Consider the following 26446-nt stretch of genomic DNA (forward strand, 5'->3'; position numbering starts at 1 on the left):
ATATGTTAATGGTAAAGATTAGTGTAGCCTAGATTAGTATCATGAATTTGGGCAAGTTTCCTTAAGAAAAATGTTGGATAAAATCATGAAAACACACATCATTAGGAGAATTATTTTGTTTATTTACACTCTACTGATGTAAAAAAATCAAAAACGTTTGAAGAAAACTTATGAAGAACTAAAACTGATAAAATAATATATATACAATTTCAATATCTTATGAACTTCACTCTCAAACTTGTCCACAGAAATGTCCTTATGTTCTATAAATCAAATGTATAGTGAATTTGCCCCAAGAGTTAAGGTAACGTATGGTAAACATAATGGCAAAGACAAGGTACTGCAACCCCACATTTGCAGGACAAAATACAAAGTTCATTCTGTTTCTTAGCATTAAAATAAACTAAAATGTTAAATAACATATTTCTTTCAACTGACTTTTATGTGATAGTCATGAATAATTCTTAAAAGTACTTAGATAACCAACTAATAAGCTAAGATTAGAAAAACGAACTCACAGTCTCAGTCTGCCAAAAAGTATCTACAATGGAGCATTGTTCTTTTCCTACAATTTTGTGGTACCAAAGCCAAGCTTCTGGATTTATAGGCTCTCCAACACTTCCCATAATTTTTAAAGATGAACGATCATACCTGTTTTAATATAAAAAGATTGGTAAAATGAAGACATACAAAAAAAATGTTTACAGAGTATCTTATTACAAGTTACATCTTTTACAGTAGGTAAGATTTGTATTTAGAACAGGTACAAATCTTACTGTAAAAGCTGTAACTAGTAATAAAATATACATAACCACTAACTAATCTCAGAATGAAATGCTTACACTGAGTTGTTATAAAAACTTACCAGTATGTGTGTGTGTGTGTATATAATCCAAGACACAAGAGTGATGTTGGTAGTATGACATGTTTTTGTTTGCTGGTATTTCAAGGTACCCCTCTTTAACCACACATACAAATCTATATCATGAGAACTGCAGTTTTGAGCAGTACTAGGTTTTATCAGTTCTGGCTTGATGGTTAAGAATCTTGACCTGAAATTTGTGGGTGGCAGGAATGAAACCAATTACAAAATTTTCAGCAATGGAAGTGTTATAATGTTACAGTCAATCCATTATTTCTTGGTAAAGAATTGCCCAAGAGTTGACTGTAGATGGCATTGACCAGTTCTTTTCCTCCTAAAATATCACTTCTAAATTAGGTATAAATAACACAGAAAGTCTTCAGGCAATTTGCACAAAATTTCCCAAAACAAACAAAACTTATCACCTCAGCTAGGTTGATGATATAAAGAAAATGAAAACATTACTTTAAATTCTATACTAAGAATTACTTTGTTATTTCTAACTTTTTAATTCTTACAATGTATAAGATAGTCTAAAAAAAACTTAAGTGAAAATATATTTAATGTATTCAGTGAACTTATATCAACTATCTTCGTTAACCTGAAGACGACCTAAGAAGGTTAAAATGTTGTTCCGTACATTATTTTAATTAAAGTTTTAATACCCATACTGGCTGTCTTGAGAATATATTTACTATCACTGGAGCTTATATGCATCAATGATTCATAAACCTTTCAGTTTAGAGGAGTTCAACTCCCATTTAATGCCTTTGGAGGTAAACCTCAATTATTATTATGTCCCTTTTTCTGGGACATTCTGCATATTAATTAATAAGCTAGCAATATTGTAGATGTAAAATCATGTTCAAAATTTGCACTTTAAATTACACCAGATTTTAACCTTTGATGTACATATATATATATATGTTCAGTTTTTATTTTTCTACTTCTTTATTTCCACTCAATCAATTTGTACTTCAAGAATAAGCACACATTTCATAAGATAAGCAAAAATAGCCAAGAATTATCTTTACTGGTTCTGCAACTCTAATGACTGGGCCATGTTAGGCCTGGAACGTGAGGACATGCTAGAAGTAAAGTGAAAACAAAATTTCTAAAGATTTCTATCTTGGTTGAAAAGATTAAATATATAAAATTTTTATCTTATATTATCATGTCAATTGTTCTAAGACAAAGAAAAATTTAAGTTTCTCTCTGAAAGGTGATTATTAGAGCATTAGACAAAGACACAAAGCAACTGATAATAAAACCAGGAAACAAGTTTATTTAAAGAAGTGTTAAAAAGGCTTTATCTTCAGACGTGGAAGAATGAGAAGAGAAAATACCGAAATACAGCAGTAAAATTCTGGCAGAGCTCCATGTAAAGAGAATCTTAGAGGAAGATTAATATTACCTCAATTGTGTGAAAAGAAAAACAACTAAAACCCAATAAAGTACAAAAGTTTCAAAATCCACTTCCACTGCACAGAAGGGAAAATGAAAAGGGCTATACTAGTCAATTTCCAGATTACAACTTCATAAAGGAGAATAAAAAACTGTAAACAGAACAAAAGCAGCCAACTAATTACAATTACACTTTAGAATTTAAAAACAGCCATAAATTTATGGATCACAACAAACAAGTTATTCATTTCTTCTCCATTTATGATATTCTTTGTATTTTTGCCATGAAGATAATTGGAACTTAAACTGACATTTTATCTTACTCATAATTTATCCAAAAGTACACATACAACTATAAAGTGCTATCTCTTTATAAAGAGCTTGCTACTTGATGATTGTCTGACATCAATGGTGACAGTTTCATGATAAAAATGCTAGTGCTTTTAACACCTGCCACAAAAACCAGTCAAAAATCATTTAGTACTGAGCTGAGATTATCAACAAATTTATCATTTTGTAAACCAGTGATTTCAGGTTATTTTAATATATTTTAATGAACGAACCTAAGCACAACTTTTAAAATGAAAGAAAACCAAGCAAACACACTAAATATTAAAGAAAATATAACATGATAAAATATACATGGATTATACTATGTTGGATACCATACTGGGCATTAAACCATCCTTCCTATATTTTCTCTTCATTGCACAAATGGAATAATTAATTTGAGAGTTGCTAAGAAAAAGAAGACGTCTTGTAGCATGTCATGCATCTGTTTTAATTTCAACACTGCATCTCAGAGCTTTACTGTGCAATTAGTTTCACACAATACTGAAACTAATGATTTCTAAATATAATTGCAATCTCCTTTTTTAAACTCATGATATTATTGTGCATGTTGTGTTATGTTTTGCTGTAAAAGCTGTTACCAGTTGATGAATCTTCGATTCAGCTGCTATCAGTTGATAAATCTTTGATTCAGCTGCAATGACAAATTGGTTGGGATATTTTTGAATAAGTTCTTTTCTCATCAAACCTGAATCCATGGTTTAGCTTAACTGCTACACTTAAACCAATACATTCACATCTTTAACTTTTCAAGCATGTTTCACAGCTACATCATTTTACTTTATATTTATAACTTATAACTTCTCTATGTTGGCTCTTATGGTCTTGGGTAAGGTCACAGATCTGGACCAGAGACCTAGACCTCAAACAGTATAAAATATCATTTTTTGTCTAATCAAAACAATCCAAACCTTTCCAGGATAACTCATTTTTTATATATATGCATTAAGATAATAGGCTGGCTTGTGCAGCAGGTGTTCATAACATTGTTACATATACCTTTCTAAAATCACACTACTTACTGTATTGTCTAAAATATTACTGCAAGCAGAACAAACTAGGAGGTATATTTCATATGCTAATTTTTCAATACTGATTAGGTACAGTGTGATAAAAAAAATCTAAATTTCTAATGTTATTGGCTTAAGGCTAAGATAGAATTAACCCTTGATTACATTTTAAAGGTGTTATTCAAAAATATAGAACAAAACTAACTATTCATAAAAGCTAAATACTCATACAAGTACTAACATACTTTGTTACGTGGCTGTCTCCATATTTCATCAAGGCACGTATTGCAGTAGGTGCAGTGTAAAACTTGGTGACTTTGTATTTGTCAATGATCTCCCAGTAACGGCCAGGATGAGGATGAAATGGTAACCCTTCAAACTAATAAATGTTTTAATTATTCAATCATTAGCTGTTTAATCTGTATTCCAACAACAGAAACTGAATTATATTTTTTGCTTTCATTATCAACAATTTCCGATCAAAGCAAGCTAAACAGATCAAATATAAAAACTAAACCAGTAAATAATTTAGCTAATTTAATATACCTGTCTAATTGAGTGTGTGTAATATTACAAAACATAAACCAATACTGATTAGTTTGTTTTACCAGTTATTTGGGTACCTCCACAAAGGTAACAGATCTACAAAGCTAGCATGACATCACAAAATAAAGACGTAGCAGCTCAATCTAGCCATAGTTGCTGTCATATCTGTCAGCTCAAAAAGCAGCATTTGTGTTGTTTGCTAAAATTATAAAACAGAGTTTTGAAAACTAAAGTTTTTGATAACAATACAACTGATACAGCATTGGTTGCACAATTAGAAGCAAGAAGAACCCTGGAGGTAAAAATTGTTGTACATTGCATTTATATCAATAACCTAATGAAGAAATGACTATTTTAAGGGCTAGATTTGTTTCAAGTTACTATTACCTTTACTTATGATCAAATCAAGGGCTTAAAATAAACAAGTTTAGCTTCTCAATTTTGTAAAACTGTAAGTGTAGGGTGATATTGAATTTTATAACTACCCAAGCTTGTCTTAAAAGGAAGAAATGTTAAGATAGGCATAGATTACAGCCATCAGAGGAAACAACTGAGAACTAACTGTTAATTGTTTTTGATGCCTATAAAATTTTATTGATGATTATACAGGTAGAACTTCTTTATCATGTGTACCAGGGTAGACAGTAAGAAGCTCGCTGGAGCTGCCACTACTCCAAAACGTGTCTGAACCTTCTTGTAGCTTCTTGCACCAGTTGAAAAGTTCAATAGTTTTTTGTTTGTATTTTAATTTAATGATGTGTGACAAATATTTAAGTGCCAACTGGTAATAACGATTTGCTTCTTAAATACTATCGTATGTGTGTCCACAACTTGTAGATTGAAGGCAACTCAAATTCTGTTATTCAACTCTTTCACTTATATATATAATTAAAGACAAGGATGTGCCCACAATACTTCCAGCCTTACCATCATAATTGCTAAAGATAAAATACTCTATAAACTTACTTATCAATGTAACTTTTACGATTTGTCTGCAATTTAAATAATGTTATAATTTTCCTACACTTAAAATCTATTTCCGACAGATACCTAACTCCTCTCACAAGATTAGCTATTCTCATTCATGCATGCCACAAGCCTTGCACTCTCCCTTGTTGAAATTAATATATTCCAATATGTCTCTTATGCAATTAATCATATGCCATCTACTAACCAATAGTAGCATATCATGCTTGTGTGATGCATGTGACTCCCTCTACACTCCTGCACCAAACTTACAACTCAAAGTTTGACAGGAGGTGGGAAGAAAGGATGGGAAGTGTAAGAGGAGGTATGTACCACCACCCACAAGATTAGCTAGAATCTACACACTGAGAAGGAGGAGGGAGTGGTTTGAGGAAACAACAGAAGCACCCCCAAAAAGTGTCTGAAAGATACCCCTGACAACAAAAGAAATATATCCAGGTATACTCTTTACTTGTGTGTATAATTCATAGAACCTAAGGGCAGGAATTGAGGTGTAGAGTGGCTATGGCACATCAGACTGTATGGCAAGTCAACTACATCCAAAATTTCCTCACTAGGTACGGACATCCACATAAGGTTAGACTAATAAAGAATTTCTGAAAGAGGTAAAATTATAAATTTAATTGGATCATTATTAGATTATCTGCTCTAACTCTTCATTTTTATTCATCAAAAGCATTTAACAGTATAAAAAAATATAATTCGTGTTTGCAACATTGATTCATAAAAGTATAGAAGTGTTGATGGGACACCAGACTTTAAAAATCTTTTAAGGCCATCAAATCTAAAGTTTTTGGTCATCCAGCCAGCTGTTTCAGTTTGCTCAGAGATGAAATTGCAGTAAAAAAAAAACACAGTGAATGGGACGGTACCAGGTATCATGAATACATAGACAAGGAAGTGCTGACATCCATGCCAAGGAATATTTGTTAATAAAATTTGAAAACTTATCACTGGATGTTTTATAGTTGATTGTACTTGTGACATTCAGTAAATTAACCTTGTGAATATGCTGTTTTTCCTTAATACTAAAACTGGTGCCTATATTGTTTCCTTGACAACTGATGATACGGAATGAAACAAATTATGGCTAAGCATCCTGGTTGCTCACTGAATGTATTAAGATTACTTAATACATCACGTCAAAATCCTATCATTAGTAAATCAGTTCTAGTTTGTTTTTATTTGTTGTTGTTTATTTTGTCACATTTGAAAATTATCCATAGTACTTTGGGGATACAAGAAGTATTTAATAGATGGTAAAAATTTATTAATTTCTTGAATACATGTAGAATATTTTTACAAGCTGCAAATAGAAGAAACTATTAATTGTGGCAATAAACCATGTTTATTTCACGTGACTTGGTATAATCATAAAATGAAAGTTTGTCTTTCAACACAATTAATGTTGCTGATGCAGTTCAGAAGTGTTGTAATCTAGGAATTAGGCAATCTGAGAAATTTCAGGTTAAATATCATTTGAAACAAAATGTTAGAAATTTTGAACTCTTGAAACATCTATTAATGGTTTTGAAAAAAAACTGCACCCTCTTGACTTTAAAGAAGTTCTAAAACACTTATTATGTGCAAATAAATCAATCTTTTCCTCCCCAAAGAACATTTCCATAGAATGAGATTTTGTTATGATTACAAACAGAAAACCTGATTTTCTTGGATTCAAAATTTGTATTCAAAGTTTTAGGTTTTCATTAACTGCTTACAGCTTTTCCATCAGTTCCACTTTTGAGGTACTTACCAATGTACAAAGTAAGTCAAGATTATAATTGAACTGTTTTTGGTTGCATAAGCTCACATGGTGGGTGGAACAGTAATCTAACTGTTAGGCACTTTCCATGTGTTTACTTGTTCATATTTACTTGCATAGCACTTCTCTCACTGAAGAGATAACAGTTTACAGATATCTAGTTCAAGCCATGCTCCTCTTTAAACCATTAATTTATCAAAGTACAAGAACTGAATGTTAGCTCTTAGTCTTAATGGCTCTTCATCAATTTCTAATCGTGAATATTTATCAGATACAACACTCATGTTGAGACTTCCTAATATTGTTCCATATACATATTGTTGATTTTGTGGTGCTCAAGTTGAAAATTGTACTAAAGAGTTTAACATATATTATTACATGAGGGGAACAAGCATGCAATAAATTTATGAACTTTGTTCAAATAACAATTGATTAACTTTTCAGTTTCAAGATGTCATATCAGTTTGTGAAAAAAGTGAGAATGATTATCATGTTGCTGTTGCCATTAAAGTCAATATAACGTACAGGTTTTAACATAAGTAGTTCTGAAAGATATGTCATTACATAAAACAAACATACGTTTGATCAAACAACTCAAAATAATAACGTTGTGAAGTTGATTTGAGCTGTCTCTCAAATACACCTTAATATTAGCTTGTCACGCTGACAAGTATTTACAGAAGGCCTGCATGAAAACAAGATCAGATATGTTTATAACAAACTTGCTCTTTCTAAAGAGCTATAGTTAACTTAAGCTTCAGTTGTCTCATTCTCACAAGTAGCTTATAAGAGATAGAGATAATATCTAAGTGGCATTTCATAACAGTATGCAGAACATATTATAAATTATGCACATATATATAATATTTATTAGAAAAATATGCAAGCAATTTGAAGCACACTGTATGTCAATATTTAGTTGTAATAAATGTTTGTTTATTTCTATTAATTTATAGTTTCAAAATCACAATTAACATTAGTGATTAATTGTTTTGTATTTTTTCTTTATAACTAATTTTTCATTTATTATCAAAAATATATTGTATGTGGATGTTTCAATTTGTTATTTGTAAGAGAGAAGTTAATACACAAATGTAAATTTTTGTTCTGCTGTTGTGATGTTCAGATTGTTTAATATTATTACCAAAATTCTGAGTTTTTTATTGCTATCTAATTAAAGTGTATTGCTGTGTGTTTTTAAAATTGAAACATGTAATTTTAGTATTTTTATTCAAAACTTGTTTAACATCCAGTACATTAGTTTCTGCACAAATATCTATAGTTTAAAAGTTATTCCTTTTGAACAAGATTATATTTATGAGCTACATGAAGTTTTGAAATATCCATTTGTGAGATAATATTTGTGTGTATGTGACAATAAAATTATTTTGAAAACTGTCTTGTGAATCATGTTTATAAACAACCTTGCTTCTGAGTAATGTATTTCATTGAGCTCGTGATCAATTACAATAAAATGTTTTGTCTCTGGAGTTAAGAAAGGTGCTGGTATATGGCTGATTCCACCTTTATGTTTCTCTAGCCCATAATGTAAAAGTAAGTTGAAACCACCTCTTTTCTTCTTACCTCCATGGGTACACCAATAATATCTCAATACTGACTGACTAGTTATGATATTTACGTTAGTCCTAAATCCACAAAAAAATCCCTGTAAAAGACCTACGTATACAAATAATTAACCAGCATACTATTAATATTAAAGAAAATGTAAATTCGGATTAAAGAGTTGGCACATAGAATCACCTACAAAAGTTGTAATATTTTAAAAATGAGACCCAAAACTTGAGCACTTTCTAATAGCTGACTATTTTTCTTTCAGGAGAAAAATAGTAAACTAAAGAAAATGTAATATAGTTTGTAAGATACCATAACAAGAATACAATGTTTTTGTGTAAACTTCAAAATATAGAAAAGCAATTAAATAACATCCTTAAAAACATCTTCCATCAGTTAGACTGAATGATAAATGCAATTATATTAGAAAGGAACATATAGGTTTCAGCACCAGGTGTTTGTATACTAGTATTAAATAACATACCCTAAATAACTTTGAAATACATATGATTTTGTTTAGTATATCTTAAAATGTAATGCAACCATTAAGGTAACTTCATTACAGTTAGTGGAATTCAAAATAAGCAGCAAACAATAATTATATGAACAAAGATTGTAAATCTGAACCAGAAGAGTTTCATTTTCTTCTTCTTCTTAAATTCTAAGCTTGTTTTATTTTTATTTTTGAATAATGTAGTTTAGGAACAAACATGGTGGATATAAATATTATTCAAGAGGACTTTCATATGATCAATTTGATGACCTTTGAACTAATCAGCTGTCTCAGGAAAATCTTGCTAAAGAAAATCCTAACCAATAATTTTTATATTATAACGGATTTTACATACAGTGGTGTTAATTGCACGTTAATCTTTTAATTGATAGCTTCTGACATATTGATAAAAAATGCTTTTAAGGAAAAGATTCTCTGCACTGTACCACTAAACTAATGTTATGTGAAATCTTTCCTCTTATTAAATAAAATAGATAAAAAGATAAAGATATTGTAAAAACACGTCTAGTTACTTATCTAATATCAGAGAAATTAAAATGTTAAAAAAACTATTGGAAAATGCTTTCTTCTTCATGATGATGAAGCCTTCTTATATTCTGATAAACAGTTTATACTCACCATTACACTAGTGGCTCCTTGTGCAAGAGGTCCATACACCACGTAAGTGTGACCAGTAATCCACCCAACATCAGCAGTGCAAAAATATATATCTTCTGAATGATAATCAAAAACATACTTGAAAGTGGTAGCAGCATACAGTAGATACCCACCAGTGGTATGAATCACGCCTTTGGGCTTGCCAGTCGACCCACTAAAGTGAATGTGACAAAGCAATACAAATGGAAAGCAGGTGCAAAGCCAAATATACCGTTATATATCTTGAACTATATGACCATGTAAAAGCCAATGACCATTCATTCCTTCATAGTAAACAATTTAGGCAGGCACTTCACTAAGTCTGCTAACCCTTAGTGACAGATTGCTCAGTACAATGTTTACTGTTCTCTGAGGACTTAGTGATGTTCACTGTAACAACACTGGTAGTTTAAGAATAATAACTATATGAATGAACAAAGTTTAACACATGCAAGCTGTTAGATCTACAACATAGAAAATATAATGATCATTACCACTGATGGCAAAAAACAGTTAATATAAAAATGAAAATATTAGGTTGACAAACAAATATTCATGCACAGTGGTATAAACATAAAAATATACAGTACTTTTGTGTATTGTGTTATAGCAATGTTTGATAGACTATAAATTCTACTGTTCTCTTGGTTACAAATGAAAATTATTCTCATATTAAAATAGTTTATAAATGTTGTTTAAGGACATTTTAGTAAAATATAATAATAATAATTTGCTCCCTCAAATCCTAAATATGTTGATACTTTCTATTCTAATAATGCAGAGATTTATCAAACCACATTCACTACATAATAGTCAGAGGTAGTTAAGACAGTCAAACAATTAAGTAAATGAGCCACAATGTCTAAAAAAAAATTGAATTACTTTTGTACTTTTATTATAATAAAAATATTTTACAAATTAAATGTTGAATGTCAATTTCTGTACATATATCCATAGCATAAGGTGAACAAAAATTACTTAAGAAACTTAAGTATTTAACTTCAAATCTGAAAAGCTTAGAAAACAGTTTTCATAGGTTTGTTCTTGTACTGGACAAAGTCAAATGTTAAGACAGTTGAGATAAACAATGCCTTACAATGTTTTAGAAACTGGACCTACTGATGAGAGGTCATCCACAATGATGAAGACATCTAGGATTAAACATAGTACTCAAATGTTCAATGAGCTTGTGGTATTAAATAAAGACACTTGATGAACAGCATAAACAGTAGGGACAACATACCTACTGTATAACACAAACAGTAGGGACAACATACCTGGTGTATAACACAAACAGTGGATTTTCAGCATCTACCCACTCAGGTTCACAATTATCATTTACACTGTTCATCTCTTCATGCCACCAGCAGTCAATGTCAGGGTTCCATGGTGTCTAGGTGAAACAATTGGATTAGCTGTATCCTCTCGTAAAACATAGTGCTAAAACATATTGCAAGTAATTTGTCACAAGCCATAGACATGATCAATGCAATCACAATCAACAACTTTTATTGTATGTGAATTACACTACAAATTACAACAGTACAATTCCTTATGAGGAACAGCATTTGCAATCATTGATGTAAGATATATGAAATAACTTCATAACAAAACACATTCAACACAAAATGAGATCCCAAATAACTTGTATGAACAACTACACTATCACTCCAATTAGGAGAAAAAAAACTTAGTTAGTCACTAAACGCTTCACTTCTGTTTCATCCTGTTTACTTCAGCATAAGAAGTTTTCAAGTGTTTCCACTAGAACTGCATTGTAGTTTGATCAAATCCTAACCTAATGGGAGGTATAATACATCTATAACAGTTCTATATATAATATAACATTATGCCATTACTTAAGATGTATTTTTTATTACTTTATTTGCCATATTTACAACAAATGTAACTTTCCTTTCTGAGTATTATTATTATTTAACTTTCTTGAGGCTTATCATATGTACTTACGAAAGGTTTAACTTTATCTATTACTTCCTTATTCCTGCATCATGTCTTTTCTTTATTAACAGAGGTCAAAGTCAGATTAACTCTGTTAGCCACACCTCATATTATGTTTAACATACTGCTTTCTTTGTAGTACATTAACATTGTTATATTTTAAATACACAACCATCATTCTAATTATTTATTATTATTCAAATATTAATTTAATCTCTAACTGATTGTTTTTTATCTTCTTAAACATTAGTTTTCTAATGTCCTGCTACTTGGCTCCATACTAAAATAGTATCGTGATAATTTATCACTGGAGCTGTTTATTGGGTTTTCATTGGTCACAAGATATTTTAAAGAAAAGTCTGGAAAGTTCTACTTATATGTGGTTGTACCTTTTTGTTCATCTAACAGTAAATCTGTAACAGTATTTGAAGCCAACAACTAGTATTTATGTGTTATATAAATGAAGAATACTCTATTATTTTTCCATTGTTACTTTCATCAACAGTATTGGTTTCAATGTTTAACATTTCTAACTTGATATTTTTATTTAAATTTTCATTATTATATTTTATTAAAGATTAATCTACATTGTCAGCTCAGTAAATATATTTCAGACTAACTTTAATTTCATCTCCTAAACTGGCTGAACCTTACAAATTTGTTTATTTTGATCTGTGCTCTGCCCACCACAGGTATCAAAATCTAGTTTCTAGCAGTGTGAAAACCTTATGAGATATTATTAGGCTTACAATAAAATACATTGCAATACTGCCACTAGAAAGAGTATCCATCTAAAGAAACATTGCATTCTGATTTTTATAAGTAATAAAGAAAAACATATACTTAATTAGTTATACATTATACTTGTCACTAGGTTTATTTTTTAGTTTCTCTCTTAGTATGTAGATGATTGTTAGCTGATATAAATTTCTAGCCATATCTAGCTCCCTTGTTTTCTTCACTTTCTGACTTGTGTGCATATTCAAATATGAAGAGCATTTTTCTCACTTACACAAACAAATTAATAACTAAACTGCTGTTTTTATCAGATGCCATCAGTCAGAAAGTGGTTTGGTTTACAGTTGTATGACAAATCTAACTTTATCCTCTTTCATTGCAAAAACATATCTGAAAAATTTAACACACTTTGTTTTTCACATTTTGATTACCTAATTCATATTCTTGTATTGCTATTAGTATAAATAAAACCTTTGAAAATTCCACTTTTATAATTGGTCACAAAGTTCTACTGGGTAGAATTTTCTATCATCAAATAACTGAGTAGATCAAACTCTTTACTGCTTTAAAATTACAGTTCTTAGGTGATAATTTACAGACTTGATTAAATGTGATCCAAAGTTTCATACAGCAATTAATGTACATCAAGAAAAACCTTAATGTATGAAAAAAAATTAAAATAGTTGCTGGCAATTTTCTTACATATTCATACATCAATTTATCTAAATTAAGTAAACCTTAGTGTAAAGGTAAAATTTAAAAAAATTAAAATTTTATATATACAAGAAAAGGTTAATGTATACATAACCCAATTAGCTTTCATGTTACAGAAAGTTTTAATGCTACAAGTATTCAAACAAGAAAGTGAATGTTACAAAAACTGACCACCTTAACATTAAAAAAATTATCCTTATTTTGGCTCAGATTAACATAATTACCATGAATGCCAAAGCAAGGATAATTTTTTTTAAGTTTTTAGTAACTCAGTGAAGCCGTATCAATGTGGCATTGTTATTTGGTATGGGATGAGATCAGACAGTCCTTTGGTTTGCAATTCCACCACTTATTGCTTAAAGAAAGAGTTTCTGTCAACCTCCATGGATTCTGCCTAAAGTTGGTTTGGCAGATTTCTGTCAGAAGATGGTGAGTCTAGTGATTGTGGGCACGACTGTATAATAGTTTTGCACCTAGGGGCTGATGGAAAGGAACTCAAGCAGCCACCAGAAACAAAGGTAAGGACAGAGACAGGAGTTGATGTGGATTTGACAACTCATTTTTTCACAGTGTAACAAACTCTGAAGATAAAAGGAAAAATACTCTTCAGGAGGCACAGAAAGGTTGGTCTGCACACCCACTGATGTGGTATAGTGGAGGACTGCAACATATGTCTTTGTCAACATGGAAAACAGGATAGGACATGTTATTAACAGTCCTCAAGCACTACACCTCTTTTTCCTCAATCCATCAGGACAAGTATGAAAACAGAAATGGGGGGAGCCATCACAGTTGATGCAGTAAGGCCCCTGGTCTCATAGATCTGTTTTGAGGTCTTTGCCACTACAACAGGTGCAGCATAAATGGCCATAGCAAGGGGTCATAAAGAGACCAAACTGCTGGCATTAGAAACACCAGCAGGTTAGGGATATAGGATTGAACCTTACAATGTAATAATGTACCTTCACAGATGAAGGGGGGATGTAGAGAAGTGAATGTCAAATGAGAAAGCTGATAGATTGAAATACCTCATTTTTGTAAGTATAGATACATCACACAACCAAAACTCTTTGACTGGAGAGAATCTATGACTTGGAGATGTTGAACATTTCCTCTCATCAATAGCTCCTCAAGAAGCATTCAGGGTAGAAAGATATAAACAGATACATGAATAGACAAATTCCCAAAAGTCTTGGACTTCAAGAGGGGTTTGTGTGTTCTGATTCTGATGTTTCAGCCAGAATATCTCTAGATCTTAATTTTCAGACAGATTTAGGAGAGCCATTGAACATTTACAATCCCTTCTAAATAAAAATTTGCAACATCTACTAAAGAGACTTTTCAAATTGCAAGTGTAAAATGAGGAATTGAAGTACATTATCAGTGGTAGCTTGGGACCAAGTATGAGAGTCCTTCAAGCCTGGTCAATTACCAATTAAGGGTTACTTAACTTTAGAAGTGAGTGGGTAAGAGGTGTTATAAGCCATGAGAAAGAAAAATTCAGTATCCTTTGGCCCAACCCATCATAGAGTCCTAAGAGAGGACACTGTACAGAGCTGAAAGCAAATGGCTAGGTAGCAAAGCCAAGGTTTTGTGACCACAATACCCAAACAAAAGCATCAGACTCAATGTCCACAACACTCATTGAAAATGTCTAACACTAATTCTCAGTTAACCTCAGCCCAAGAGAACCAGCCGACTGACCATGAGAGGCCACTTATATACAGGAATTCAAGGCCAAATTGGCATGCTGGGTTCGAACCCTCAACCACCAGGATCCTCTCCTCCTCTTCATGGGTATCTACCCATAGCAAACATGTGGGTTGACTTTCAGATCCCAGAAAAGTAAACTGAAAGACAGAACCTTCTCTAGGAAGTCTCCTCAGTGAGGGGCTTCTTGTCTTTATAAAATTTAAAAATATCTTATTACACTTGAAGGTTTCCCTTTTATTAGATTATATATAATCTGTGCCATATACTCAATTCGATTTTATTACTCATCAGGACCTCTATCAAACTACTGTCAAATATAATTTTTTTTTCCCTAAAGTATCACACACATACATAAAAAGGTTGGTGTGTGTATATATATCCTTTTCGGTACAGGGAAAGAATCAGTGGGTGATAAGGTTTCTTTATTTATACTGTATGCTTGTCTGCAAAAGTCACTTTCTTACTAAGATAAAATTCATTGAAACAGTGAAATTTTGATTTGCTATATATGTATTTGTAAAGTAGCTTTATAAGTACAATAAGCTATATTTTTGCTCAGCTAATACTGTGAAATAGTTATTGTTCCTCTTCAGACATCTTACATGTGGTTTTAAACAGACAATTTTTATGGCTACCATTTTGTTTCATCATGATCCTTATTATTAAGTACTACCGTACTAAATGATAAACAAAAACATTTCAAGTCGTTGCTGAGAACAATTTTTATATAATCATGATAATTTAAGCTATCACAAAGAACACATGCAGAAGCTAAACTTTCAGGATAGCAGCTCAAATAAAAAAAAACGTTGAAGTAACTCAGATAACAAGTTCCTATTAGACCGAACCTTGAGGTCATAAACAGGTCGTTTAGCTTCTTTTGTAACTTTTTTGAGGTGATCCTCCTTGCTTTCTGGTGGCCCCAAATGTTTCACAACAATACTGGCTTTCATGTGATGTCCACTGAAAAAAAAGCAACATGAAAAATAAACATTATACGTTATATGTTTAGATATTAAGATAATAATTCTTCCTCAAAATTCTCCTGACAGCTCAGTTACTTATTATGTAGTTGGTACGAACATGCCAGATTTTTTCAAAAATAATTTTAATTGTTCAGACAACTTCAGTAGGAAATCAATGAACACAATGTTGTCATACTTGATGTATAGGCCAATTTGGACTTATGAAAGATATTGCAGTGACTTATTCAAAACTGCTCGAGTAGGATTTTTGAATGGTTAAATCTTACCTATAGATACCATGCAATGTGACAATAATGTTGTCAGAATACACTAGAACATTGTATTTAATTTGACATCAAGAGCACAAATATGGTGACTTAATAGTAACTGAAAGGTGATGTTCATCTTGCATTATTATGACTACTAAAGAAACATACTTTCAGGTGTTAGAGGAAGTGCAGGGTAAACACAAAATATGGGTTACATACATATATTGAATGAAATTGTTTTGGAAGACAATTAATTATCATACACTCAAGAATGATAAACATTTTATTATGGTGCTTTTTTCACATGGAAACAAAGATAAGTTTATAAAAGTCAATTGTAAAAATATCTCTGACCTGAGCTGGCAATTCAGTTAAAGCTAACTGACATGATAGTTTTAAAATATTTTACATTTTAGGGGCACTATCTTAAATATAATTCATATTCTCTGTTTCTCATCAATATGTTTATGATAAATTACTTTTTCTTCTAGTTTTAAGAATAGCTGTTTGGCTTTCTTCTGAATCAGGAGCCACAGGTAAAATGCCTCAGATGTGACTCTAAAATGTAACTAATGATATAGAATCAAAATATAAGTAAGTTTTTATGGATATTAATGTTGAACCTCCCAGTAAGAGAACAGTATGTCTGCATACGTACAATGCTAGAATCTGGGTTTCAATAGCTGTTCTGGGCAGAACACAGATAGCCTATTGTGTTGCTTTGTACTTAACCGCAAATAAACAATTTCTGTTGAATTACTTGTTTAATGTTATTATACAGTTCTTAGTTGACAGTTCTAATTATAATTGATTAAAATATGGAGATTTATCTATCCTTGGATTTATTGTTATATTGGAAGTTATCTTTAAATACTTCCCTGTATCAACATTAACTTCTCTATAATGTTGTTCACTGTATTTCATTGAAAATTTTCTTCAAGTCTGTCAAAATAATGTTTTGCCATTTGTCATTCTAATGTTTGAAAAGAAATAAATATATACTTTTCTTTGCAAATCTTGTAGGCTTCATCCACTGTTTCCTTTAAGTTCAGTAACTTTGTTCCTCTCCACACTCCATCTGCCAATAAAAGAATGATTTAACGTGTGGCCATAAAAATTATAATGCTAACATTATTCACAAATATATACACAAAATTACAGTAAAGTCAAGTGAACAGTGTTAGATAAAAAAAAGCCTTATTCTTAGAGATTAGCAAAGGCATTATATTAATCTTTCCTGAAATTAAAAGTATGAAAAAAGAAAAACAGTTCATTTACTCATTCATGTAATAACTTACCAAAAACAAGGAACTTGGTATTTACAAGTTATTTACATTGCCACATATATACCTACATAAAGTGTAAAGCTAAGTATCATGTTTGATTTGAGTGCTTACTGTTAACCAAATATCTGATATTTTAAAGAATGTCTTTATTTTATGTATGTCTATCAAAACACTGAATTAAACAAGCTGCTTATTGGATATTCCTAAGCAAATAAATGAGAATGAAATAGTTGCTTCTTCTGATAACTTGTGTCTGAATGTCATAGACAAACCAGACAGCAGCTCTTTATGAAAGAAACCAATTAATTTTACTTCAACAAGATTTAAACCTAACAACTTAAAAAATAATTTTACTTACTCATAATGTAGTGTTATCATAATAAAAAACTAAATATGTTGGTAGATAATACAGCTGAACAGAAAACAACATCTTGAGATGATTTATAATCCAAGCCACTGGCCTAAGTTCATGTCAAATGTCTGCTCAATGTGAATAATTAATACTGTATAACTAAGCATGGATTCAACAATTCAATTTAAACTTAATGATTAAAGAGACTAGGTGGAGTATTTAATTCTTTCTTTACAACTTGTTATAACAATCAGTTTCATACATCAGTATGTAGCAATACCAGTAAACAATGAACAAGACAAAGTTTACACATTCTTACGTACCTGCAGTAATAAGCACAGAACACTTTGCATCAAGAATTCGCTGAGCTAAGGATTGTGATGAAAAACCACCAAACTGGAAATTGAAAAATCATAATTAAAAATATATTCAAACTTCAAAATAAAATCACTTTAAGCCACAACTAACCACGTTTTCCAATAGTTGTTACTAGTTGGTTGGTTGGTAGATTTAGTGTTTTATGGCACAAACCAGCTAGGCTATCTAAGCCAAACGTCTGGTAAAAAGGTAAAAATAAAGTAAATGTAGTAAAATTCATAAAAGGAAATGAAGGTAAAACAAAACATCATTGAAAAACATAAATAGCATAAAATCAATGTAGACATCTAGTCTACAATGTTAAGAGAGAAACCAGATTAGAGTTGTAAAAGACTGTCTGTAGCATAATGGTAATTATCATAACCCGCCAGGAAGACTAACAGGTAAGTACAAGAACCACCGTCAGTCACCTTAAGTCGGTCTTTCCAGTCCTGGTTCCGAGTTAGGTGTCATTAAGGCCATTATCAAAGGATAAAGTAATAAAAGTTTTAAAAGACATGTAGCACAATTGTAATAATAACTTAACAAACGTCTGGTAAAAAGGTAAAAGTAAATTAAATGTAGTAAAAGTTGTTACTATCTTATGCATATAAAAAAAGTGATATAAATACATATCTTGTATTGGTTAAATATTTGTATAAGTTTAATAGGGGATAAGATTGGAAGAATCTAACAACTATTAAAAAACTCAAAAGAATCTAGACAAGACATGTACTTATGTAAAATAAAGTTATTTCTATAAACAGAAATAAGGGCTGAAACAACAAGCTGAAAATAATTATTTCCCCTCTAATATTTTAATAGTAATCATTGTGTTCTTTTCTTTCCTTTGGATTATAAAATAGTTGAATTTCTAATGTAATAAGAGTCCTGATGATGGCAGCACTTGTCAAAACTGATTGACTGGTGATTTTTATTAACAGATATTTTATTGTGTTTAAAAAACATTGTTTTTGTGGTAAGCATCACAGTATGTCTTATTACCCAAGTTGAAATAACACACCAATGTATTATCTACACTACGTTTTACAATATTAGAATGACTTGAATATATTTTTAGTAGCACCTAGTGACTCACTGGTAAGTCTGTGAGCTTATAATCACTAGAATCACAGTAAAACACAAACAGCTCATTGAGTAGCTTTGCGTTAGAATAATTTAACACCAAACAAACATTTAAGTAAAGAATAATACGTAAAAAAGATAAGGAATCAAAACATTTGGCATAAGATTATATAAATGTAAAAGCAGTAAAGCACAAAAGGTAAATTAACAGTCTCTCACAAGGTGACGCTTGTTAAATAATTTTCTATTTCTTTTATTTTTTATATTTTCATATCAAGACTACTATTGTTATACACAACAGTATATGATGCTACTACAATGTTTTTATTTATTTTTAAATTACTAAAAATGCATTTTTTATTAATAAATATTTGTAGTAAAAATACAGGTGCCTACAATAACAGAATGAATGGCTCCAATTCGGGAACAAGCAAGCATGGCCACAACTACTTCCATTATCATTGGCAAATAGATGGCGACACAGTCTTCCTTCTTGACACCTGCATAAAAGTACACGGAAAGACAGAATAACAGATAGGTTTTCGAAGCGAATAACTACGAATTTAAAAAAACTGTCTTTAATAAAACTGATAGTGTTTCAACTATGCCTTCTGGAAAACAATTGTGTTTTTAAAATTATTTTTATTGTTACAAAAATCAATAAATTTGTAGTAGATTTACTATCTACTACTACCTCGAAGTTTCAGTTTTCAATCTGGGACTTTCATCTGTCTCTAAGTTGTGATGTAGGTCATACTTTAAAAAAGAAAAAAAACTCGTAGTTGTCAGAGGCTTCACCTGGCACTCCAAAAATTTGCAACAACAATACATTATCTTCCTAGGTATTATTTGAAGCTACAACACAGGGTGATTCCTAATTTCATGAAGAGTGTAACATAAACAAAAGCTTACCTTTACGTTTTAAAACGTTTGAAAATTTGCAAACATTTCTGAGAAGTTCCTTGTAGGTTATAGTGGCGTGATCATCGGGGTCGTTGCCTTCCCTAAATATTAAGAATGGGGTGTGTAATATTTAGTTAAAAAAAAACAATAAGGATATAGGATAAATAAATAATCATGTTTAGTATCAGGTTTAATGTAACAGTTTCTTATCACAATTGTTTGTACAGTATTAAAGACGATAAGTTATATTTTAAATAAATTTACATTTGAAAGTAAGAATGGAGTAATTTGATAAAGTTTGACGTTTAATATATCATTATCAGTTCCTCCGAAATCAGGACATGAAAATTACACTATTATCACCGTTACTCTTTATGTTTCAGAGACAGTTTATTGAAGTGTAAAACAGTCTTATCATTACTTCACATCTCTAATGTCAGTTAGACAACAGCTGTCGGCTCGGCCTGGTCAGGTGGTTAAGGCACTCGACTCGTAATCTGAGAGTCGCGGGTTCGAATTCCCGTAATACCAAACATGCTCGCCATTTCAGCTGTGGGGACGTTATAATGCGACGGCCAATCCCACTTTTCGTTGGTAAAAGAGTAACCCAACAGTTGGCGGTGGGTGGTGATGACTAGCTGCATTTCATTTAGGCTCACACTGCGAAATTAGGGACGGCTAGCGCTGACAGACCTCGAGTAGCTTTGTGTGAAATTCAAACCAAATGACAGCTGTTTCTCACAGTGGCTTTTCGGCTAGACAGGTCCTGGTAGTCTCAAAACTATAACAATACCTTCGCTTCAACGAGATCTTGTCAGTCAAAACACATTATCAGTACTAAGTTGTAGTTACCTTGTTTCTATATTTCATGACCAGTTTACCTGGTGATATTAGGTTTGGAGCTGATTGGTGATTCACGGTTGGAACGTCAGAAGTTTAAATCGTCAGTTACGAGCTCCTACTTTACTACAGATAGAAATTAAAAAAATTCAGTACCAGGGAAACAGTTTTTAAAAAGATATTTTTATTCCCAATCACAAGCAAGACACGTCTCACCAGGCATTAGGACCAACACAATTTTAGCATGAGGGTAACGTGATATATTTTTGTCTTCTGCAACTTAATATATTTCATAATATTATCAAACTACAAGCGAACCCCTTTGGGGAAATAAAACATTTTATCGAGGGTTTTTACAACGTACACACAAAGAAAACTACTGAACACGTAGCAGTATAAAAACATAACACTTTATTGGTTCTTTAAACTTTTTATTTTTATAATAAACTGCTCATGAACAAACATTTTCTACATTTTATTTTAGTGCGAAATTTTTATGTCTCTTCTTCGGTGGCGGCGCGGTAAACTAAATAGTTAATATCCTAAAATTCTAGGTTCTATGACTGCATTCGTCATAGGTAAGATAGCTAATAGTACAACTTTGTGCTTCAAACTAACTTTTTACTTTCGACGATCAAAACTGGTAGCTTAAACAATAAAAATATCACAATGTTTTCCTTAGCAAATGGAACAGCGATAAGTTTACACACTTACAACGCTTTGAAGGCTTTGAAGGGTTGTATTTTTTAATGATATTCCAAATGCATATGAAAATCTGTAATATCTTTTTTTCGTCAAAAATTATTTAAAACAAAAACATACGGGGACGAAACAAAATATATGCTGTAAAATATACGTCATATGCGAAAACATTAAATATATCATACGCACACGTATAACGTTATAGGTTATCTCACAGAGTGATTTATAAGAATATTCATTGTGTCAGAATTTATAAATAATGTTAAAACAACTAGCATTGAAATCATACAGTCACAAAAGAAATGTTCTACGTGTGTGCCTTGCAATTTGTGAGAAATGTTCCACGTGTGTGTCTTGCAATTTGTAAGAAATAAATCTCGTGATAAAATTTTAACTTTTCGTGCATTACTACTCGCCCTAACATTTGGAAACTACATTGTACGCCAAAATTAAATGATGTAAAAAGAGGGGACCTTCAGCTGAACATTTATATCTTCTCAAACATCAGAACGTTAGACGATATTCGGTTCACAACTTCACCCATCCTAAAGATTTCCTAATTCAATTCTTATTCGTGAGAGTTCCGCGCCCTCTGTCAAGCGTAACAGCTAAAATTTATATTTTAAAGTGAAGTTATAGATAGGCCCATACATTTCGACAATTGTTTAACCGAAAGTACGAACGGAATTACTGCAAGTAAAATTGCCTACCACTGCAATTATTCAAACAAATAAATGTATCAGGTAAAAGTAAAGATCGTAAAAGCAAAGTTTAATGGAAAATATATAACGTCACTACCAAATTACGTAATCTTTGGGCAGTTTATTATTTCTGAAAATGAAATATCACAAGTCGAGTTCGAAACTTATATTAGCTCTATATCGAGAATAAAGTAAAAGGATCGTTGCCATGGTTACTGATGAGGAAAAAAAAAGTTACGGTATTAATTTGATAAGGAAGAGTTTCAGATACTAATCAAACCCACCCACTTGAGTTACTTTGTTATTCTAGATAACACTTCCAATTTCTTAGATCATGCAATCAATCAAGCATATACATGTATATATAATTTTATCTTTCAAGCTTCTTCAACTTGCTCATCTACTTATAGTACCAACCACTCTAACTTTTACGTCGTGTCTTCTACGTTGTCAAGGCCGAGTGTTATGTGTGTTGCTATTGTCTTCCTCTAGGTGCCCTTGGTAACGTCCACGAACATGGAGGCAACTGATGACATAACATATTTTATGTCATTAAATACTTTATTGTGAGTTGGAAATTGCATAAAGGTTAACAATGAAAATTAAAATAAGTATTATTCTATGAAATCCGATAAAGATAAAATACGTGCCATGGAAAAGATAAAACGAAAGACAACTCTTCCAAGATGTTATTAAAATTATTTGGATCGGTCAGCAAGCTGTAAAATGAAACAATACGATGGGTATTTTATAATTTCTGGTGACTTAACGTGAAAGGAGTCAATGACCAGTCCAGTATACAGATCGGTGATTTTGAGTCACTGCTATTAGTTTTGTTGTATTCAGCACAAATTAATTCGAGGATTATCTGTACAAGCCATGCGTACTTTTGAAGTGATAGAACAGACGGAAGGCAGCCAGTGAACACCATCCACTGACATCTCTTGGGCTACTCTTTATCAACGAATAGCAGTATTGTTCGGAATAACACTCTCACATCTGAAAGATCAAACATTTTCGGCGACATGTTTCGATTCTCCACCCACACACTGCAAGTCAAGCAATCTTATCACCACACTATGCCACTGTTCACTATAGTTTTAGTTTGTATGTGAAGTACGTTAGTACGAGAACTTTAGTTTGTTTTTCTTGTTGATATATACACATTTTTATTTCCAATTTGCTCCAAAAGAAGAAAGTTCCATCTTTCGAAAGCGCTCGGGTTATGAGGTTTCAATAAATACATAAATGTCATTTCAGTGTATTTATTAATAGAAATAAATTGTTGTTTATCTGGAATAGTACTGGTTGCTGCTGTACATTCTTTGGCTTTATCAATATAATTTTGAAATACGGTTGGATATATGCACATATGTCATTCCATATTGTTCAGATAATATTATTATTATTACTGCATGTTATTTGTTTTCGATTTATTAGCTGTCTAGAACACTCCAACCCGTACAATATTTTGATATAATCTACTAACATATTTTCACTTTAAGTACACCGAGATAGAATTATATCGTTAATATAGTGTTAAAATTATTTTCGACAAACTGGTCTGAAAATTTTGTGTATAAAAGTTTCTTAAAAGGTAAATTAAATTGTTGTTACGATAAACAGTTTCCTTGCTTTTCTGTAAATTTTCCTCCATAAGAGATTGGCATCCCTGAGAAGTTCCATCAATATTATTCATTGTTACATCAAACAAAGAACCCTCCAATTTTCTGACCAATTTATTCGGCACGTAACGCTAGATCCGATTTGCTCGATTCATTAGTCCGGCTGAACCCGGTAATAGGCCACAAAGCTGGCCAGGAAAAGCAAGCAAGGAGACAGATAGCTTCCGATAAAGTATGGCGGTGAGACAGGAACAAGGTACTTGAAACACGGACAAACCACGTGGTTGTGCTTCGCAAATTAACTATTGATCGGTTACTCCTACTACATCACGTTTCCTTTTCCTTTAACTGACAAACAAGACAACACTGAACTCGATTTTTTGTGTGTTTTTTCCCTCAACACTTTTCTTTTCTGTTGAGAATGTTGCAAATAAAAACAAAACCAAGATCCACAGTATATCGAGTAACGCAGTAATACCAGTTCATTTCAAAGTTATTATAACAGCAGACGTCGAATATTGGCTAATCCACGAAACAGGCTCAAGGCTAATCCAGCAACTTTACCCAGATTTTCACGGTACTGACGTTGCCTAGCAACGAACGAACACGTTCAAACCCCTATGGCCACCCCAGTTCATCAGATCTGGAGAATGGGCGAGGATAACAATAAAAACAGCTCTCTTTGTACGTCTCTACACGAAGAGTTTCTTGTGTAGTCAGTATGAATATTTTATCTTTGGTACACAATTTTAGTATGATGGTATACCCAATTACGAGCTTTATCTTTCTGAAGTTATGCAGTGCTTACTTTGAAAATTATTCAACACGCAATCTTCAACTAACTTGACTCTTCACGGTATGAACACTACCAGCACATCTACTGCAGTTTACTTGTCATTAAACGCAAAAGAGAAAAGAGCGCCCTAAGGGATGAAGGGCTTCTTCTCTTTTTATAGGTACATCTTACATAGTTTTAATTATTTATTTAATCTTTGAAACTTTCACGTGTTTCGGAAAAGAAGATAAAACGTTTCTGTTTCCAAAACAATGAACATTATCACAATGTACAATATTATATGGAAGTGTGCTTGTTATTTCTGATTTAAGCTTCAAAATATATATCATAATACAGAACACTATATAGAAGTGTACTTGTTAATTCAAATATGAGCTTGAAATATGAAAAAACAAAGTTGTTCTAGCCGTTCAGGTATTTCCAAACATCGCTTTTTTTTTTTTTTTATAACTCACTAGCATGAAATATTCGTGCTACGCTGCGGAGTCAAAAATCCCATCATGATTCAAAGAGGTCCAATGTACCGGTCACGCTCCTCCAACGAAGATCCCTACCCGAAAAAAAAAAAAAAATGGATATCCGTCCTTGGTGCTTGAGTATGTGACCAATTTAGTTCTGCATGATCCTAGTAGGAGTATGAATATAGTTTCAGACATGGCGTCCTCAGGAATCCTTACGGGGAAGGGAGTTGTATGACACAAAATGTGCTGCCCAATTCGAGTTCAGCGACCTTGAAAAACTACTTTCAGACAGCATGCTTGGGTGACCTACCAAACAAGCTATACCCCCCCTCATCTTGATATAAAGGCTTTGACATACATATATAAGGACACCAACATATCAGTTCAAGTACGCCAGCCCAGTTTCATCCTGCTGACTCCAAAACTTGTTTTGAGCGCTCAACTCGTAATCTGAGGATCACGGATTCGAATCCTCGTCACACCAAACAAGCTCGCCTTTTCAACCGGGGGGGTCATTATAATAATACGGCCAATCCTACTATTCGTTGGTAAAAGAGTAGCTGAAAAGATGATAGTGGGTCGTGATAACTAGCAGCCTTCCATCTACTCTTACAATACTAATTAGGGGCGGCTAGCGCAGTTAGCCCTCGTGCAATTTTGCACGAAATTGAAGAAAAGCAACAAGCTCTAGAACTGTGAACGGAATTAGCTGGATATACATATATAAATAAAAGAAACAAACAAACTAAAAGGTCAAAAATCGTGAGTGGCCGTAGCGTTAACAAATTCATACCCAGTACGGTGACTGGAGTTTAAATAAAGTATACAAAAAAATCGAATATAAAAATTAAAATATATCTGTTTCTATGACAAGAATCTCATTAATGTAATACTTATTCACGTTTCCTCTATCTCGAGCCTCGCTATATCATTCCAGAAATATCTGAGGAATAATCCTGAAAGATTTTAATATCTGAAAGGTTGAATTTGTAATGTTAAAAGAATACTATTAAAATAAAAATTTCCGGGTAGTTTGTTGTATCAAACATGTATAAACATGTACAAAACTCAAGAAATACTTGTACAAATTTTTCCTTTAACATGATGCTATCAAAAACATAGCTTATTTGACACATAAACGCAAAAAGCTCATAAACACATTTATGACGCCCCCATTGCTAAAAAGACGGGCATGTTTAGTGTGACGGAGATTCGAGCCCACGACTATCAGATTACGAAGAAATTCTTTATGTTATGGGACACATTTCAGAAGAGTTTTATTCAGCAAATGAAACTTGGACTAGTACAGGGTATTTAAAAACTTGATTTTAC

At 32.0% G+C, this 26446-nt stretch overlaps 1 protein-coding gene across 2 annotated transcripts in view; it reads right to left on the minus strand.

The window, feature by feature from the left end:
• Window positions 1–26446, minus strand: part of AcCoAS (acetyl coenzyme A synthase) — a 57399-nt gene that overhangs the window by 18411 nt on the left and 12542 nt on the right. For both annotated transcript variants that reach the window (XM_076480530.1, XM_076480531.1), the window contains exons 2-10: window positions 19999–20090; window positions 19483–19586; window positions 17967–18039; window positions 17008–17083; window positions 15620–15734; window positions 10925–11040; window positions 9630–9822; window positions 3873–4006; window positions 519–651 (exon numbers count right to left, since the gene is read on the minus strand). In XM_076480530.1, coding sequence (XP_076336645.1) covers window positions 519–651; window positions 3873–4006; window positions 9630–9822; window positions 10925–11040; window positions 15620–15734; window positions 17008–17083; window positions 17967–18039; window positions 19483–19586; window positions 19999–20090 — 1036 coding nt within the window. The remainder of the gene's footprint in view (window positions 1–518; window positions 652–3872; window positions 4007–9629; window positions 9823–10924; window positions 11041–15619; window positions 15735–17007; window positions 17084–17966; window positions 18040–19482; window positions 19587–19998; window positions 20091–26446) is intronic.

This window comes from Tachypleus tridentatus, chromosome 13 (genome assembly GCF_004210375.1).
Source record: "Tachypleus tridentatus isolate NWPU-2018 chromosome 13, ASM421037v1, whole genome shotgun sequence".
Taxonomy (NCBI): Eukaryota; Metazoa; Arthropoda; class Merostomata; order Xiphosura; family Limulidae; genus Tachypleus; species Tachypleus tridentatus.